At 44.7% G+C, this 19789-nt stretch overlaps 1 protein-coding gene across 2 annotated transcripts in view; it reads right to left on the bottom strand.

Annotated features, from left to right (window-relative positions):
* The window catches only part of ITPR1 (inositol 1,4,5-trisphosphate receptor type 1), a 267345-nt gene extending 248545 nt beyond the window's left edge, over positions 1-18800 (bottom strand). Inside the window, exons 1-2 of one of the 2 annotated variants that reach the window (XM_089781233.1) lie at positions 15977-18800; positions 2199-2306 (exon numbers count right to left, since the gene is read on the bottom strand). In XM_089781233.1, the coding sequence (XP_089637359.1) occupies positions 2199-2306; positions 15977-15981 (113 nt within the window). In that variant the 5' untranslated portion in view covers positions 15982-18800. The remainder of the gene's footprint in view (positions 1-2198; positions 2307-15976) is intronic. The other variant, XM_089781234.1, reaches the window with a different exon arrangement.
* Between the last annotated feature and the right edge of the window lie 989 nt (positions 18801-19789).

The raw sequence follows: 19789 nt of genomic DNA on the forward strand, positions 1-19789 counted from the left end.
CATCATTGTTTATCTTCAATGCCTGCTTCTTTCTCTCCCACTAATCTTTCTTTCCCCCCTCATTAGCATTCCTTACATCCACCATCTAACTCCATTCTTCTGAGAACATTCCACTGCGGTATCTTCTTCTCTGTAACATACTTATCTTTTCAGTCATTTCACTAAGAGTTTTTTCCATCCGCCTGCTCATTCTCCTACCTACTTACCAAGTTTAGAAGCTATTCCAGAACTCTAATAGTTCAAATACTAAACCTACATGTTAGTCTGGGCCAATATCCAAGCAAGGTGCCAGCTACCACTAGCTGCTAGGAAATGGGGAGATGCAGGAAGTGTGACCAGGGTGTGGTCCCTTTGTTCTGCTTGGGCGCTTCATCACTCACATGCTTCTGGACAGTAGGAAATGAATTAATTTGCAGCTACTATTACTGCATCAACTCTCCTCCCCCCAGGCCCTCTGACTGTTGTACGGGAGCAGCACTGTCTCTCTCCTTCTCTCATCCTACCAATCTTCCTGTCTGCTTCAATATTCTACTACTCATTGAGATTCCTGGTTGCCACAAAACTATCTACCAGGTAGTTGGCCCTCCCTCAGGATTCCAACTGCTGTCAGGAGATGGTCTCTGCAGTTAATGCTCTTCCAGCCTTCAGTGCTTTGTCCAGTGAAAAGCTCTAGTGACAGTCACCAACCAGCTGTAGAGTGAAATTAAACCGGCTGGCATCATTTCTTAGTCAAAGCTTAGATTCTCCTGGAGCTGCTGACACTAGTTTCCAAGGAAAGCTTCTTTGCCCTAGAAGGGTAGCTGCTTCACACTTGCTGATTAAGGAAGCAGCCTGAACTGGTTTCTGAAAAGACTCGCTGAATGGCTGTTGTACCAAGCGGTGTTTGCCAGGATGGCAGACGCTGAGCTGAAGCCTACAGGCCACTAAAGAAAGTGAACCAGGCCCCAGAAGCAAGCAAGATAGAGCTAATGCTATAATTCTTGGAGATGCAGCCCAGGAGCAAATAAATAAATAAACAGTCCTTTACTTGGAGAAGCGTGATGCTGTTTACATGAGAAATCTTACACAAATCACAAGAAGCAGGAGCCAATTTTCCCTCTAATGTTTTCCCTCCGTGTATGAAATAAATTTATTCCACATGCAATCGAGGAATGTGCGATTGTGCACCACCAACAGAAACAAAAAACCTAGCTGTGCAGCTCTGCTAATCAGCTGGGTGGCATTTCAATCTCTCCAGAGCAGCTACAGAAATGCCCAGCTTACAGGGAACAATGGGCAGGGCCAATCATTAAGCACTAATCCTAACCCACTCAATGATTTGACCTACTCTTATTTTTTAATTTCCACCTAAGATTCCTTCCATCCTTCATCACCAGATTATGCCAAGGGGCCTGCTCCTTCCCAAGCGTGAAGCATGCTTCCATCCACACACCCCACCCCTCAGAGCTTAACCATAGCAAGCTGTTTGCCATCCCATGTTAAAGCCATATTATCTCCATTCCTATCTCCGCCGTCCTCCCAAGGGATGCCTTTCTATCTGCTATATTGCTTTGGGATATTTTCAAAACATGACCAAGTATTTTACAGAAGATTCCCACAATTTACTCCATTCTTTATGGGTGCAGGCTACACCCAGATCCATTAGGCTCAGGATTGCTACAGGTTGTACCTCGCTTAACCGGGGCTCTCTGGTCCAGCAACATTCATGGTCTGGTAAGACCACAGATGTTTCTGGACCACAGAGTCCAAGTATACAGGAGGTTGGGCTACAGGGAAGAAGGGGGTTGGCGGGGGGGGGGGGGAGGAGGAGGAGGAAGGAAGGGAGCGACTCAGCCCTCAGTAAAGGGGAGAAGGGTGCAGTGGGGAAATCTAGCCCCTGATGCTGGGCAGTAGCTAGGAGCCAGCAGCAGTCCCAGAAGCTGTAGCAGCAACAGGAGGGCTGGCAGCTCCAGAAGCCCTGAAGCTCCAGCCTGGGGAGCCATAACTAGTCAGGCAGCAGCGGGGCTCAGCTGGAGTCCTAGCCAGGGACAGCATGGGCCATGTTGGGAGGGACTTCTCCTCATTTGACAAATCCCCTTGTTCAGGACCATTCAGGTCCCAAGGGTGCTGGATGAGGGAGGTCGAGCCTGTAGTTCAGCCTTGTCCATCTTTTCCACAGCTAAAGACACCTGTCAAAGCAAGCTAACAGCTGTTCTTACCCCAAGGTGCTGATAAATCCATTTGTTGAGCCCTCTGCATACAGGGAACAAATGTCTCCAATATGAAGGAAGCTCGACATCTTGTCAGACATTTCCGGCTTGTTGGCCCTGGGAGGGGGGGGAATGAAAAAAAAAAGAGAGAAGACAAGAGAAGGAAAATGAGTGTTAGTGTATTTACCAGGTAGACTAATTCCCTGAGTAATAGCCCCATAAACAAAAAGGCAAATGCTTGATCCAATTCCAAGGAAGTGCTGACTTTTACCATTCCGTTTAACGGACACATTTCTAACACTCATGGCGCTGGAACTAAGAGTGCAGGTGGTGCTATCACACTCTCCATCTCAAAGTACTTTCCATAGGGTTGCCAGATGGTTTAACCAAAAATACCGAACACCCCCCGCCACACACACACACACACACACACACACACACACACACACACACACACACACACACACACCCACCCACCCACCCACCCAACCCCACTGGGAAAAAAATTCTGTTGAGAAAAAAAAAGGGGGGGGGGGAGACCAAAGCTGTTTGCGGGGGGGGGGGGGAGGGGGGGAAGAGGGGGAGGAGGAGGAGAAGAAGAAAGAGCAGCTTTTTGGTCTTCCAGCTCCAGGCCAGAAAGCTCCCTGTGGAACCAGGTAAGCACCCAGGATTTTCACCCCCTGGTTGGAAGGGGGACAGGGGGAGGGGGAGGGTGGAACAGAAAATACCAGACATTTTAGGTGAAAATACCGGACTGTCCAGGTCAATACTGAACACCTGGCAACTCTACCTTTCCATCACAGACAAGGTTTACAGCTTGGGTCAATAGCTCTCAGCACTCCCACTATACAAACTATTTCAGCATCCCCTGCACATGGTCACAGAAAAATATTTGCGTTCAAAAACCAAAAAGGCAAATATAAAAAAAAATCTCAATTTAATATTTGTTTAAATCATGAATTTTTTTATCGCAGCCTGATGGTTGCTGGAAGGTGCCAGACTCATGGTTTTTCAATAGTTGGATCATTTTTGGATTAGCACCCTGAAAGACAGATTTCAGAAACCAAGCAGAAACACAGCTCTGCACATTTATACACCATGGGAGCCTGATCCTGTATTCTGAGTGCATAATGGAGCTGTGTTCAAGCAAGGTGCTCAGGACTAGGGCTTTAGTTTTATAAACAAATAAAAATACCCCCAAGCTTTACTCACAGGCATTGTTCTTCAGTACAGTACTGACATGTAAGAGTTGCAGAAAACTGGTCCTCTACGAGGAGAGAGAATTAAACAGCAGGAAATTATACTTATTACAGAGCACAGCCTTGACACTGAGTGGGATAAGCATTCCCATTTCATTGAACATTAACTTGTTTACTGCCAGAGGTAGGGTTCAAGCGTATTAAGTAAAGTCTGGGCTCAGCAAGCACAAAGTTAGGAACATTTGTGAGGAGGGGAGGATTAACAACTGCTATGAATAATGTGAAGCAGTGAATTTGAACTGAGTTCTGTCTCCTGAAACACTGTAACCAACTTCCCCTTTACCATTCTCTAAACCAATGTTCTTGCGCCTTGAACACTGATTTGCAGAATTAAAAATCAAAGTTAAGACAAGCAAAAATGAAGGGGCCAAGTTCAAAACAGCATAAAAAATGTTCAGCTTCTCAGAAGTCAATGAAGCTATGCCTGCTTATGACAGCGGTGTGCTAGCAACGTGCTTCCTAACCTTTTTTATACTGCAGACTGGCAAACTCATTAAAAAAAAGTTTTTGGTGGGCCAGTATAGAAACATGTGCATATTCGTTATGGCAATTTATTTGCATTTTACATATTCATTATGGTAGGTAATTTTAAGAAGCCACATGTTATTTTACACTGCATCTCAACGCACACAATAAGGGAACTGGGGGAAGATGGATAAGAAGGGAGGGAAAGGGAAGAACGGGGCAAGGAGCATGAGCAAGAGAGAGGACCAAGCCAGGGAAAGGCTGGGCTGAAAGCAGTGGGGCACTGACTCTGGCTTGGAGGGCTTCTCCCACCTTGTCCCCTCACTTTACTCCAGCTGCCCAGGTAATGATGTCCCCTGCTCAATCCTGGCCGCCCAACCAGGGTCCCTGAGCCAGCCCCTACGTCTCGGTGCAGCCTGGTTGAGCTGGGAGCAGCTGGAGGCCAGGCAGAGGTGCCTACTGAACAGGAAGGGAAGAGGGACTTGCCCAGCAGCACCAGTGCAGGCAGGCAGGAAGAGAGCGGGAATACTTACTGGTTCCCTCTAGCTCCCTGTCTCCCATCCCCCTCTTTTTTTCCCTCCCCTTCCCCACCCAACCCCTTCCCCTGATTTATTTTGGGTCTGCACATCCTAAACTCAAAACTATGGTCATCTAAAGAAGCGGGCTGTGCCGACGAAAGCTCATGATACCATCTACATGTTTTGTTAGTCTATAAAGTGCTACCAGACCATTTGTTGTTTTGTTACAATACGAAAAGTAACTGAATGAGCCTTGGTAGAAATATTATCTTTCCCTGGGTTGGATTTCAAATGTACATGTACAACAGAATTTATGGACATGGGTTCCTATAGTCAGGCTCCGACCGTCAGGCTTGTGTAGACATACACAAAAGGACCACTGTAAAATTTACTGAACAAAACAATGATGGCAGCAGGAGCTGCAGACACTCCGCACTACTGGAAAAAAATAATCCAGACACTTACTTTAGGCTTCAGATATAGATTTGGTAGTCTGACATTATGTTGTCAGGTTTGAAGAAACATCACTTTATTGTCCTGTCGTGTATTCACACGCTAAAATTTTCAGGTATATAAAAAAAAAATTAAAAAAAAAAAAAACGTGCCCAGAGCACATGAAGAATTTGAATAGCAGGAGCTGGGTAAGTGGACATGACCTACTGTTCCCACAGCAGTGCCCTGGGGAAGAGGCCTTTAAGGTCATTTGACTGTGGAGAAATCAGATGTTCACCACAGCTGCACAGTGGAAAACGTGCAGGTCAGAACTATTGACATTCAGTAGAGACAATAAGAATGTCTTTCTTGGGCAGTGTTCCCTGTAAGCTGTACAGATGTGCAGCCACTCAGAAGAGAAATTCAGATGCTGCCCAGATCATTAGCAGAACACCCTCAGCTAGGTGTTTTGTTTCTACTGGGTGCACATTTGCAAATGCTGTAGTACACATAAATTTATTTCACACATGGATGGAAAAGATTAGAGAGAATAATATTCTTGGGTATTCAGAATATGAAAAATTGAAACCCCAGGCACTCAGTCCAAAGTCAGGCTTACAAACTGGAGAATAACTGTCCAATCTACCTCTTTTTATTAATCAATATTCTATACTAACAGTAGTTCACATGTTTCATAACCAGATAACTATTTTTTTCCTAATTCATCAGGGGTTATAACCCTAGAGAGGATTCAGGGAGTCTATTATGAATAGAACTTTACCCGTTCCCTCACTGAAGCTTTTATGAACTTCACACTAGGAATGTGAACGTGTAGCCATTTACATGGTTAACTTATGAGCCTGGGCTCATTGGTTAACGTGCACGGTTATGGGGGTACAGACAGGAGTCAATATGCACAGGGAGCTGGCCTTAAGCCTAATTCCTGTGTGTACCACTCCTGTGGAGTCACCTGCACTGCTGCCTCTGTATCAGAGGCAGCAGCACAGGGGAAAGGGGGAAGCTGGTACGTGCAGGGAGCCAGCTTTTACCATGTAACCACTGCAATTAATACTTTAACACATTTTAACATTCCTAATTTACACATTAAACAACAAGGCCTTCAGAACTTCCACTGACAAACAGTGCAGGGTCAGACCCTCCCGATCCCCAAAGGGAAGCTAATGTGATTGAGCACTGTCTATCTGTATTAGATTCTTGTATAACTAAGCACCACCAAACAACATGTATGTCATTGAACTTAGGCATGTGCTCACCATTTCTTAGATTGGACATTCTTCAGGAATATACTGAACTGGCAGGTGGAATGATGGATTAAATTATCCACCAGGCCTTTGCATATCAAGCATTTACAAGTCATGAGAAAAATTACCAAGCAAATTTAGTTTGCTTCTAGCTCTTCAGTTAGTTTCCCAGTCTGACAGAAGCTTATGAACACCTACAAAAAAAATCAAGCATCTCCTGATTGATTAGGCATTAGTGTTAAAAAAAACTGAAAATGATTAGCCACTGGAAAATGAGCTTCTCTTCCCCATCTGCTTGTATCTCAAGAGACGCAACCTTATATCTCAAGAGACACAACCTTATATTTGAGTTCACTAGACACAGGGCTTGTCAATTAAAAAATCCCTCAAGCTTCTGGCCTGTTTTGAATCACAGCATCTTTGGTATTCACTTGTATTTTACTTATATTGGGGTATTTGGGGCAAGCCAGAAAGTCAAGAATTCCAGAACACAGATAAGAATTTTGGGTATCCAACATGAGACATCTTCAAGAGGGGGCCTGGATTTGTAGAAAGAGATAAGCACCCATCCTCTGATAGTAAGGCCTCTTCAAACTCTCTCAGATCAGGCACCCAGAAGTTGTGGCATTTAATTGCTTTTAAAAGTTTTGGCCCACATTGGTATCATATTTAGGCCACATGAAGAGAAAAAATTTTCTTTTTGTGGCCAACGTGTCTCAGGTGTCCTGTGTCTGCTTTCACAGGAAAACCCTTCCTCATTTCATGTAAATGGAACAGTCAAGCTGCATACCAGACATCATAAAATATAATGTTCCTACAATTCTATGGGGGGGGGGGGGAGAGAACTCCTGCACACATGAACAGTAACTAGTTTTTCAACTCAAAAAGTAATTAGGCTACTGTAAACAGAACAATAGCTTAGCAATTTTGTTTATTTTAGATATGCAAGTGACAACTGAATAATCAAATACAGTACACATAATAGGTTTAAAAAAAAATCTTTTCACAAGTACAAATGGAATCAGACTCTTCAACTGTGATCTCACTCCTCCATTCTCCGCAAAATTCTGGATAAAAATTACTTGAATGTATCAATATTAGAGAAAGAACATCGCAGCCCCAGGTCATGAAACAATGTATTCCTCCCAGGCTACATCTACACTACATGCTTCTTGCGCAAGAGCACGTCCACGCCTCAAATCACATCGCAAAAGTGATGTGCTTTTGCGCAAAAGAGCATCCACATTGCATGGATGCTCTTGCGCAAGAAAGCTCTGATGGCCATTCTGTGAATGACCATCAGAGCACCTGTGCTTTTTCCCCATAGGGGTTTCTTGTGCAAGAAGCCCCTCTGGCGTGTGCACACTTGCCTTCTTGCGCAATAGCTATTGTGCTAAAAGCAGTTATGTCTCAGAAAAGGAGGTTTACCCATGGTGGAAAAAGCCCTCTGTTCTGCCATAGGGGTTTCTTGTGCAAGAAGCCCCTCTGGCGTGTGCACACTTGCCTTCTTGCGCAATAGCTATTGTGCTAAAAGCAGTTATGCCTCAGAAAAGGAGGTTTACCTATGGTGGAAAAAGCCCTCTGTTCTGCCATTTAATTACCCATTTAATTGTGCAAGAGGTCATTTGAGGGGTGGATGCTCCGAAGGTTTTTGCTCAAAAACCTTGTAGTACAGATGTAGCCCCAGTGTTTGAGATTAAAACAAAATTCTTCACTGGAACTGAGTAGCTTCACTCAGAATAAAACCCAATGATATGGGGATAACAGCAGTTTGGCAGTTATAGGATTGAGACCCCTGAGCCATGTTGAAAGCATCAAAAGCCAAGATGGAGCAAACATGATAGTAAGGTACAAACAAACAAACATCCCATTTCCTCTGAACCTACATTGACAGGCTGAACTCAAGATGGAAGGAACAATGGCAGCATCAGTATGGAACGTAAAAAAATTAAGATTTCCCCCCTGCCTAATGGTAAGTATCTAGTTTACAGATAAATATTATATTTGGGCTGAGAGGAAGTTTTGAAGAAGAAGTTTCCAGGTTTTTTAAAAAAACAATAAGGCATGAAACATGGACATGGACTACTAGGCTGAATGTTTTTAAACACACACATCTATGAAAAGATTTAAAAGATTAAACAAACAAAAAAAAACCCAAAACACCCACACTTTTCCCCCCCAAAAAATTCCTTAGAAACATTTGAATTGAGCCATGTCTACACTAGCACTTTTGTTGGCAAAACGCGTGTCATTCAGTTGGGATCTAAAATCCTGTTTTATTAGTTAACCCGTTAAACATTATGTTTAACCAGTTAACTGATTAAACAGGAGCCGATGGGGGAGGCTGTTCCAGCCCAGCTGAGCTGGAGCAGGCTCCCCACCTGCTGCAGCTGAGCTGGAGTGCACATACTCAGCCATCCTTGCCCCTGCTGTCTGTGGTGTTGCTGGGCTAAGTCTGCCAGAGACAGGCCTGCTCCTGGCACAACTGCCGTGGACAGGGCTTGCTCTGCCAGGCTGGAGCATACCCCTGCCTGTGCCATAACTGGTAACCAGTCACATCCCTCTCTCTTTCAGAGGTGTGAAGAATCCCTCCTGGCAACATAGATACCACCACTCATTGAGCTGGCTGTGCTATGTTGACAGGAGAGTTCTCTCCTGTAACTGCATTCAGGGCAGTTCGCCCATATTGCTACAGCTACGCTGCTGTAAACCTCTAAGTATAGTCATGACCTTCAGTGTTGTTCAAGGTACCAATTCAGTTAAAGATTTGGACCCCAAAACTTTAAGTGTCTCTTTAAATAGGTTTTATTTGAAACGTGGTGATCATTAGGCAAGAGTTAACTTTCACTGTTTGAGACGTTGCCTTAAAATAATTAAATAAATGCAGAAACCTGTTCCAGCCTGGGGAGAATTCCAAAGCACTCGTTTGCAGGTCATTTTGCTGTTCTATAGCATTATTGTTCTAAGGTAATGGACTTGAAAATACCAGTTAGCTGAATCCAGACACTGAATTAATCTGTACAGGAACTGTTTGTTCTCCTGGAAGTTTCAGTACTTGCCCTTCTCCCTGTCCCCTATAGGGGACATAGCTGAACATCAGCCTGTAAGGCTAGCCACTGTTACAGATGCTGACACTCGCCTCCCAAAGCAAGTACCCTTCTCAGTTAAGTCAGGAAACAAGGGCTCACAGACAGCAGCAGAAGCACTTCCAAGACATACTGTAAATACACCTTAAAGACGGAGGCAATAAGCAACCCACATTCTGGAGGTAGTTCACCAGGGTATGGAGACTTGAAGCTCCTGCTGGCTATGGATTGCTATTCCCAGCCAATGGAAGCTGCGGGAAGTAGTACAGACCAGAGCATCACTTCCGGCAGCTCCTATTGCTGTTCCCTGAAAACAGGAGATGCAAGTGGCAGTCCCTTCAGAGACACAGGTAAATCAAATCTGGGAGGCCTGCCAGGGGCTAACCTTGGTGAACCAGCTCCAGCTTATTGCTCACCCCTGATTTAACCCAACAGACTGGTAGGACTTGGTGCAGAACAGTACACAATGGTGACACACACACACACACACACACACACACACACCACAGTTCACTTTGCAGGTAACAGATATGCCCATGAGACAGAGAAGGGACAAAGGTGAAAAGAAAGCGCACAACAGTCCAGACAGCAGCTGTCTCTCCTCCAAGATGACACTGGTCACTTCTGTGGGAAAATCTGCAGGGCATGAATTGGGTTCCTCAGACACTTAAAAACCCACCAATGAACCCCTTTGACAGACACAATCCTTGCATTGAGGGATAGTCAAAGACTAGAATAGTGCAAGGTGTGGTAGAGTGGAGCAAGCATGAATCCAGACTGCTCCATTTTGCAGGGACACAGTTATGGAACTAACCCTTCATTTGTCAGTGGCGGAACAATTCTGTGTAATTATTTGTCCAAACTTCCATTATCGACGAGAAACATGGAGCACTTTCAACTGCTTCGGCAAACGTTACCAACTACACCTTGAGCGTATTGTGACTGGAGCCTGGACTTTTCGTATGAAGGTTTGAATAAAAGGGTAGAATTCAGACACAGAAATGCTCATCCTCATGTTCATAAGGTTCTGAAACCGAGTTAAAACCATTTAACTCTTCCGATGCCAAGATCACCCCTGTAACCCTGTGCAACTCAAGGATGAAGTCCTGCCAGGATCCCACCGGCTTCAGTGAGATCTCCTGTACAAAGGAGAACTGGACCTAAACTAGGTATATTAAAAACCATTCAATTCAGTAACCGTGTAACCACTACAATTTTGCACACATGCTGCAGGCTCTGCAGTATAAACTTTAGCTTGGTACGGCAGAGTCTGCAGCAAAGCCTCCTGCCCGGGAGCAGGGCCGCCAGCCCCTCCTGGCTCGGTTCACAGAGAGGAGGCTTCACTGCAGCAGCAAAGCCTCCTCCCAGGGAGGGGAGCATGCAGTTCTTGCCTGCCCAGCTCCTGAGCAAGTAGCCGAGTTTCACCAACACCATTAACCAACAAGTATTAGCTTATCGGTAAAATGGTAATTCAGTCAAACTCTAACCTCCCTAAGCTAGACATAGGATTGAAAGCAGGTTACAGCTCCTTGACTTCTGAAGACTCTAGCAAATGGAATATAAACCTGATATTTCTCAATTCAAGGTCTGTATGTTAAAAAGCTTTCACCCATCTTCCTATGCAGCTGAAATTCCTATCATTGTAACACAGTGTGTGGGGTCAAAGTGACAAGCATCTGCTACCACAACATGATAGCTGTTTTAAAAATTAAGAGGGGAAAAAAGGGAGAGTGCATGTGATTTGGAAGCATTTGTAGCACTTTCTTCTAAATAGGAGTGAAAATCAGAATAAGGGTGAATCTACACTGCAGGGCTTCACTTGAAATGAGCTACCCAAATTGAGCTACGTCAATTGCGTAGCTTATGTCAAAATCGGGAGCATCTACACAGCACTTATTTTGAAACAGAGCACTCTTACTCCAACTTCCCTTACTCCTCATACAAGGAGGGTTACAGGAGTGGAGTAAGAAGTCCTCCAGCTTGACAGTATTTCAAAATAGTATTGCAGAATAGACATACCCCAAGTCTCAGTTGTAAAAGCAACAAAATAATCACACTAGTGATGAAAATTCACTTCCCTTGAATAAAAAGGATGCAAGGATGATTGATGTCTGCCAATGGAGTTCATTGGTGGGTTTTTAAGTGGCTAAGGAGCCCAAATTCATGCCGTGCAGCCTCACATTGCTGGTGGCTTCCTCCAACAATTGAGCACTGAAGAGCATGTCACAGTATTTTACAGATACCTAGTCTTTCAGGTTTACCTTGTGCGGTATTTTAATACTTGAACATATACCTGAAAATCTTCTTAATAAGTAAGTTCTAAAAGCCTATTTGGCAGTAGTTTTAATTCCAGCAGTTGAGTTCAGGAAAGGGGGGGGGGGGGGAAAGAGAGGAGGAAAAAAAAAAACACCACCCACCAACAGGAGTCTTAATCTTTGAAAATGTTTCAGCAATATTCGTTCTGAGCTAAACAGCTACTTGCTGTGCCTGGCATGCCAGTGATCCTTTCATTTCACTGTTGAGACTTTTAATGTTCTCTATTGCTCAATTAACTTGAAATTGGCAATTTTAGTTGCATCATTGCTAAAATAGAGGAAGCACTTCAAGTGCTTTTTGCTGTCTTTTTCACTACTTACCTAGTTTAACTAGATAAGATTAGAGTCCTAAACTATACTTAACTGCTTAGACTGTATTCTGTTAGACAGGCAAAGTAATCTGGAGTGAAAGTTCATGTTTTACCTTAGTTTCTGATGGAAGAAAGTTTGAGTTTCTATTGGAGGAAAAGAAAGGCAAAGTCAAAAATTAATATAGCATTTTAAAAAAAAAACAATCATCCTACATCTACAGGACGGATCATTGTGCATAGAATCCTATAAACTTTGAGCAGAGAAGCTAAGGGCTTGATTCAAAGCCCAATGTCAAAAGTCATCTACCAACTTCTGTGGTATCACCTTTGGATGAGTCCCCAACATCCTGAATAAGTTCCTTAGGTAACTAACTCTAGCTTTCTGAAATGGATGGTGAGAGCTGACATTTCTCATCTTTGTTCTGAAAAAGTCAGTTCCTTCACTCTCTCCCTGGTCAGGGGCTGTGAGGAAGCGATTAGTAAGAGTTCCATTCTGTGCTGAACAAGCTATGGAAAGGAGGGTGAGCGCTTCTTCTCGGTAATTTTTTTTTAAACTAACTGCTCTTTTTCGGGGGGGGGGGGGGAGGAAGGGAGGTTGCAGAACTCAAAAGTTGTTTCACAGGCTTGAATCATGTGAAAATACTGTTTTCTTAAAGTTCAAAGATGCTTCACACACACATATGCATTCTACATGGAAAGACTAAATGTGCAGACAGCTCATGATCTGATACCTCTTGGCTGTCAGAATCAATGCATCTGACATCCCATTTGAGCAGCCATCGTAGCTCAAAACCAAAACCAAAGCTCCCTTGCTAATATACGCAAAGATAAAAGCGGATGGCTCCAAATACCTGACAGGTTAGGTCCCGCCACTTTCTCTTACACAGTTTCAAAGGGCATTAGACATGGTTAAGGAATACTATCAGCTTTTCTGATACAAATATTTAAGTGATTACATGTTAAAGGGGATCAACATACGGCAAGTAACTATCTAGCACAGGGCTACTCAACATGCAGCCTGCAGCCCATTTGTTTGTGACCCATGGTACGGTTTGGGTTTACGTGGGGCTCAACATGTGGCCCACAGGCGGGAGCCAAAACAAAAAAGTAGTCAATATACAAGCAGTCCCCGGGTTACATACAAGATAGGGACTGTAGGTTTGTTCTTAAGTTGAATCTGTATGTAAGTCGGAACTGCCATCCAGATTCAGCCGCTGCTGAAACTGATCAGCAGCTGATTCCAGGAAGCCCAGGGCAGAGCAGCTCGGGTGCTGCTGGGTTGGTCCAGTAGCGCGGCTGCTCCTCGGCGCTACTGGACCAGCCAAGCAGCACCCCAGCTGCTCTGCCCCAGGCGTCCTGATTCAGCCACTGCTGAAACTGATCAGCAGCGGCTCAATCAGGACTCCTGGGGCAGAGCAGCTGGGGTGCTGCCGGGTTGGTCCAGTAGCGCCAAGGAGCGGTGCTGCGGGACCAACCAGCAGCGCCCCACCTGCTCTACCACAGGCCCCGGGCTTTGCTCCACGTCTCCCTGGTCTGCTGGGGGGGGCGGCACTAGCTGCGTCCCCCCCCCCCCCAGCAGACCAGGGAGACGCGGAGCAAAGCCACGGAGGACCTGGGCTGGACCCACGGTGCTTCCAGATCAGCGCCGCGGGTCCAGCCCCAGGTCCTCCGCCACTTTGCTCCCCGTCTCCCTGGTCTGCTGGCTCCCCCAGGAGACCAGGGAGACGAGGAGCAGCTTTTCTTGCCCGCGAGGAGGCGGGCGGCGGGACCAGATGTCCCGCCACTCCAGTCCTCCGGGGCGAGAAAATCCCCGTTCGTAACTGTGGATCCGACATAAGTCGGATCCACGTAACTCGGGGACTGCCTGTAATGGTCTTCTGTTGATATGCATTTTAGTAGTTAAATTCCTGGACTATCATTGCTCATGAAAAGGGTGAAATAGGGTAAATATTGCATTTTATTAGTATCAGCAGATATAACTTAAACGGGACCTGTGTGTTGTGTAGTCTTACCTTAATCTTTGTATTCATGCCCATCAGTGTGAAAGAAGCTATTTGCTTGTATATGCTACCCCACTTAAGTCGCAGCCCTCGGCACATGTGGTGAGAATCACTGTGGCCCTCGGAACTTCCAAAGCTGAGTAGCCCTGATCTAGAATATGATTTCATCTTCTGCCTACTGCCGTCATATCTGTCCAGGTGTCTGACTGCAGAACAACTGCCATTTGGCAAGCCAGCTTGAGAGAAAGATGCACTGTTTCATCTGTGAGAATTATTTTTTTCCTTATTATTTGCACTGTGGTAGCAAACTGTCCTGAATAACTTGCTATCTAACACAGCTCTAAGAAAGAGACTGTGAAGGGAAACAAAGGCACAGAGAAGGGATATGGTTTGCTCAAGGTCACACAGCAGGATGGTGTCAGAGCCAAGATTAGAAACTCAGGTCTCCCGACTCCTAGCCTAATGCCCTATAAGCTAGAACACACCGTCTTGACTTTTCTATTAATAACTACAAGTAACCAAAATAATATATAGTATCATGAGCTTTCACAGGCAAAATCCATTTCTTCAGATGACCTTGAGTAGAGATAAAAATATAAGTAAGTATCATAAGTGTTAGTCTCCAACATGCCACAGGACTACTCATTGTTTTCCAAGTTACAGACTAACACAGCTACCCCTTTAAGACTTTCTTTTAATATAAAAGAGAGTTTTCAATCTGAAATACCATCAGGCAACAGCTCTGTTTCACCCTTTTCTTTAAGTATGGCATTGGCAGGTGTTTTTCCTGCATAAAAGTTCCAGGATTCATGTAGTATGCCACTTACGTACAATTGATCATTGTGCATGACCAATGGTATTCTGCAGATGCTAAATGACCTAGTAAGCATGAGGAGCATGTCCTTTATAAAAACAGATAAAACCTGTAACCATCTTATTACCCCAAACAAATCACTAATCCTGACAAGAAAACCTCTACTACACCATTTCCTTTTCTTTATCTGTATTCCGTTCTTGGCTTGTGAAGCCCAGCCAAGTCATAAGGCTGGTACACCATGTCAAACAGCAATGTGGATTATCTGCTCCTCTTGCAGAAAACCTAGCCTGAAAGTTAAGCCATGGCAACACTGCACTGAATAAACTATGCTTTGATAGGGTTGCGTGAATATCAATTTTGATGGCTACTGTAAGGAACGCAACTATCAGACTTTATAGACCAATGGTTCCCAAACTTTTCGGCATCACACCCCCTTTTTGATTTTTGAGAAACCCTCATGCCTACCCACCACATAGCAGCAAAACTTGTTTTTTCTTCCTCAACAAAAGGAACTGACCGAGGCCGAAAAACAAAAATAGCAAAAAAACTTGGAGAATTAACGGGGGGGGGGGGGGGGGAAGAGGGGAGGACTGGGTCATCTCGCACCCACTCTGGAATTTCTTCATGCCCCCCAGTTTGGGAACCCATGTTCTAGACAGACATCAGTGGACAGCCCAATGAAGAGATTGCCCATTACAGGGACACCTCCCAGGCCAAAAATCATGTTTAAAATTTCAGACCAAATATGACCTGACAGTGTCTCTTTAATGCCATTAAAAGTAAGAAGTGCTTAGTAAAATTGATACCTACTGGTTCTAACACGGAAGGGAGAAAGCAGCTTAGATGCCTCTGAAAGCACAGAATGTTATCCAGAGTATTTTAATATATTTAAAGGAAAGAGGAGCCATAAGCCAAAGGAACCGGAGGCAGTCAACGTGGCAAGTGACAGAAAACGCAGCGTATATTGCCAATGAAAAAAAGATGGCTAAGAGGTGCAAAAAGTAGTACAGTTTCTCATCTCATCTTACATCTAACCCTTCATGAGAAAGTGAGCTACATTTGTCCCGACTCCCCCATAGCGAATGAGCTCAGGATTCTGGATACCTCACAGGATCTCAAGTCTGTGGCAAATGTGATAGAGCTTGTGTAATTTCAGCAGCTAACACCCACAGAATGTTCCTTCTCCCATGACTAATGCCACCATCTCTTATCCCCCTACCTTTCAACTAATCTCACCCTACTTGTCCAACACTTGAATCACTGTCATCTCCTACTCTTCCCTGTCTTGCACACCCAGGTCCTCCTTTCCCTTCAAAATGCACCTCATTGTGGAAGCTCCGGTCCCACTGGCAGCTCTTGAGTCTAGTTCTGGGATCTGGTCCAGCTGGGTAGCTCCTTGAAGCTTTAGGTCCCCACTGGCAATGTCCTTGAATCTTTCCTTCCACTAGCAGCTCTCTTCCTGCTGAAGGCTTTGAAGTCTTCGCTGTCTTCCTCTTCTAGCTGCAGTAACCACTAGAGGAGGTGAAACCTAACTGCTTCTCTTCTACAGATGCTTCTGCAGGCATCCAGGTTCTGCAGTGAAGAGCCTAGATACCTGTGAGAAACAGCTAGAGGAGGTGGAGCCATTAGCACCACATGACTACCGCAAGCTCTGCAGAGCACCACTGGTAGCCAGTGGAACCTACTTTAAGAACTGTGGATACAAAAATAGCAACACCGGTTGGACTCATTTGCAGATGAAGGCTCCGGTTCCTGTTTTGACTCATACATGCTGGATTCAAGTTGTCATTTTACAGAATGCAAGTATGAGCTCTTCTAAAAGCAAAGGTTCTTTCAGATACCACACCAACTTAGCTCATAAAGAGCATTAACAGCAGAATCTACTTAACCTTTGCTCTGTGAACAGTGACCAAGTACTGTCAAGTATTTAAATAAGATAAGTTCGGGCATCTCATTAAGCCAAGAATCACTAGCCTGCTATGATAACTAGGTCCATACCTGCAACCAGAGCTATGCACCTTTGATTTCAACAGAACTCTTAAGGACATCCCTACAGTCAGTGCTTTAGTCATCATCTGCTGAAATTCAGATTATATCAAGTTGCAGATACGGTGAGGGAGGATCTAAAAACCTACAAAGTTAGCATTTTAATTAAACTGCAGGGAAAAAACTGCAGATAGAAAAAAAGTAGTATCTATTTCTTGGCATGCCACGCTCATATGCATTCCTTCAGATGTTTGTACAAAAAATTACTCTGTTCTGACTCCAGACTTCTTTAACAAGGGTTGGCTGAAGAAGAGCAAAAGACCTATTCAAGTTCTTACTATAGTACTCAGTTCATAACAAACACAGTAGCAATTCCTAAACTCGGTTTCTTTCATTTTGGCCCTCTCAGAGCAGGTGCTGTCTTCCATAAGGCGGTCCATGAGCTATAAGCATTTTATTCTCTACTATATTCTACATATTAATGTAGCTGCATCCTGATCTAGAACCACAACTGCTCTGAGCAGTCAAAGTCATTAGAACAGCATTCTTTCAAAGCAGTTTTGAATACATTTGCCTCTTGCACAAGAGAAAAATTGCCAAGACTTGCTTTGCAAACAAGATCTCATTGCATCTGTCCACCGACTAACTTCAGATGGGCTCAAATCAAAACCACAGAACTGAAAATTCTCAAGTGTTTAGATCCCAGCAAAATTCAGCTCTGTTTCATCTTAGCTCTAATTGAAGCTCCTGTATTTGCTTATAAAAGCTTCATTTTCCACATACTAATTTGCCTCAAGGGACACTGGTTGGGCAGGCCTGCAAGTATAGAACATGTACTGCACACATCTCCATGATGCCCTGACAAGTTAACTCATCCCGGAAATGCCACTGGGTAAAATTGAGAGGAGAGTTTGTCACTAGGGACAGTTAAGCCTCATCCTCTGTGCAGAGATTCCAAACCCACTGTGATGGTGGTTTGTTCAGGCTGAAACTCTTAACCAGGATTCTCAGCTCCACCAACATCCATGGTCCAGCATGGATGTTCCAGGACTGGAGAGTCCTCATGGAAGTCCAGCAGTAAGGACCCCTGTGGGGCTGCCAGAGCAGCGGGCTGCCCACAGGGGGCTGATGGCGGGACTGCTCAGTGTGTGGCAGCAGGGTTGCCCAGCAGAGCTGGGAACCCTAGCACGTGCACACTGCTACCCAGGGAGCCCTGGCGCGCGGCTGCCTGGCAAAGCCACAGCAGTGATGGCTGCCCAGTGGGTTAGCAGAGCAGCAGGGCCAGCAGGAGGTGCAGAGCCGTCTGGAAGGCCAGTGGCCAGGCCTGGGGGCGGGGGGAAGGCGCGGTGCAGGAGTGCCAATGGCAGGGGTCCAAAAATGACCTTCCCTGGTCCAGCAAAATCCCTCATCCAGGACCAGTCAGGTCTCAAGTGTGCCCACACCTATCCAATATACATTGTGGATTATGGCTGTGTTAGACAGGATTTGACCTAGCCGCCTAGACATAAGGTCCACTGACCTTCCCAATCCTCCATCTACTAGCTCTCAATTAGCATCTACTACCATACAAGACTGTTCTAGCTATTGGTCATGGATTCTGCCTCCATCTTTTCAGCTACACATTGGAAGTGACCCAACACAACAGTACAGAAAAAACTTCAACTCACAAGAATAATCAAAGCTACTGAATTTGACAGTTGATTTCAGCAGCAACAACAAAACCCAGCCAACTTCCTCTAAAGTCTAATGAATTCTATTTAACATCCATGTACAACAATTTCTTTAATTTGATTCATAAGATCTTCCTTGCAAAGTAGTGTGAATTGACATGGTGCCCACAAATATAAAGGGAATGTTGCACTGTAGAAAATGTTAGAGACATTGGAATGTTACATGGTTGTAGGCCCTGCTGCTTTCCCTAAGTTCACTGGGTGAAGGTGCCATTCCTCCCTCTCACTCTCATAGGCTTGAATATGAACAGCAGCTGGAGTAGCTGATTAGTACTAGCACTAGTATCACTCCACCTCCTATGGAATCTCAAGTTATTGCCTGCCCTCAAAACATCGCCCAAGTAGCATTTACATTTACAGGGCATCTTCTGCAACTCAAGATCCCAGGGTGCTTCGCAAATCAGTACATTGTAACTATCAGAGGGGTAGCCATGTTAGTCTGAATCTGCAAAAGCGACGAGGAGTCCTGTGGCACTTTATAGACTAACAGATTTATTGGAGCATAAACTTTTGTGGGCAAAGACCCACTTCGTCAGATATCTGACAAAGTGGGGCTTTTCCCATGAAGGCTTATGCTCCAATAAAACTGTTAGTCTATAAAGTGCCACAGGACTCCTCGTCGCTTTTACATTGTAACTAGAAAGCTCAGGTCACTCAGAGGTGCAGCCTCCTCTGGGGTGAGACTGGAGCCCATGTACAGTACCATTTACTCATTTTTTGGCAGATAAGGAAGAACATTGTATCCAATTAAAGATGCTCTGGGAGAAACTTTACATACAAGAGACACAACACGATCTAGCAGATTGGATCTCAGTTGATTGCCCTGACTCCTGGAAGTTAGGATATTTGGCATGTCACTTTACTTACCAAAGCCTCTACTTCCCTTAGCACTCTGTTTTGTCAGCTTTTCAAGACAAGGACTGTTTCATATTATGGGTTTGTACTGTGCCTAGCACAACTGTGCCCAAATCTCAGTAGACACGATTGTAATACAAGTAGGAAATTAAAAACAAGCAGGTAGAATGTAGTCACCCAGGTTGGAATCGGGCTAGGTCAGTTTGGCTTACTTACAAGTAGTGACTGGCACCTTGATTTTCCATTTATCTGAAAGCAAGTACTTCCACTGCTATTCCTCCCACATTCCTATTCTGAGGGATGCATCAGGATCACCCTTATTAAAAACAAAACAAAACCCTAAATCATCATCAAACAGAGCTACTTCAGTGTCTGGGGTGATCACCCTGGGCCTAGAATACTATGGCATTTCTGAGGAGTCAGAGTAAAGTTCACAAATCCACTGCCAACATCACTTCCTATCCTCTCTGCAAAGAACATCTTGAGTTAGAAATGAGAGCTGAAAGGATCACGGCCCAAGTGCTATAGATAAGGTTGTTCCCACCATATTTATTCCCACAGGCC

Source organism: Pelodiscus sinensis, chromosome 11 (genome assembly GCF_052426305.1).
Source record: "Pelodiscus sinensis isolate ZL-2025 chromosome 11, ASM5242630v1, whole genome shotgun sequence".
Taxonomy (NCBI): Eukaryota; Metazoa; Chordata; order Testudines; family Trionychidae; genus Pelodiscus; species Pelodiscus sinensis.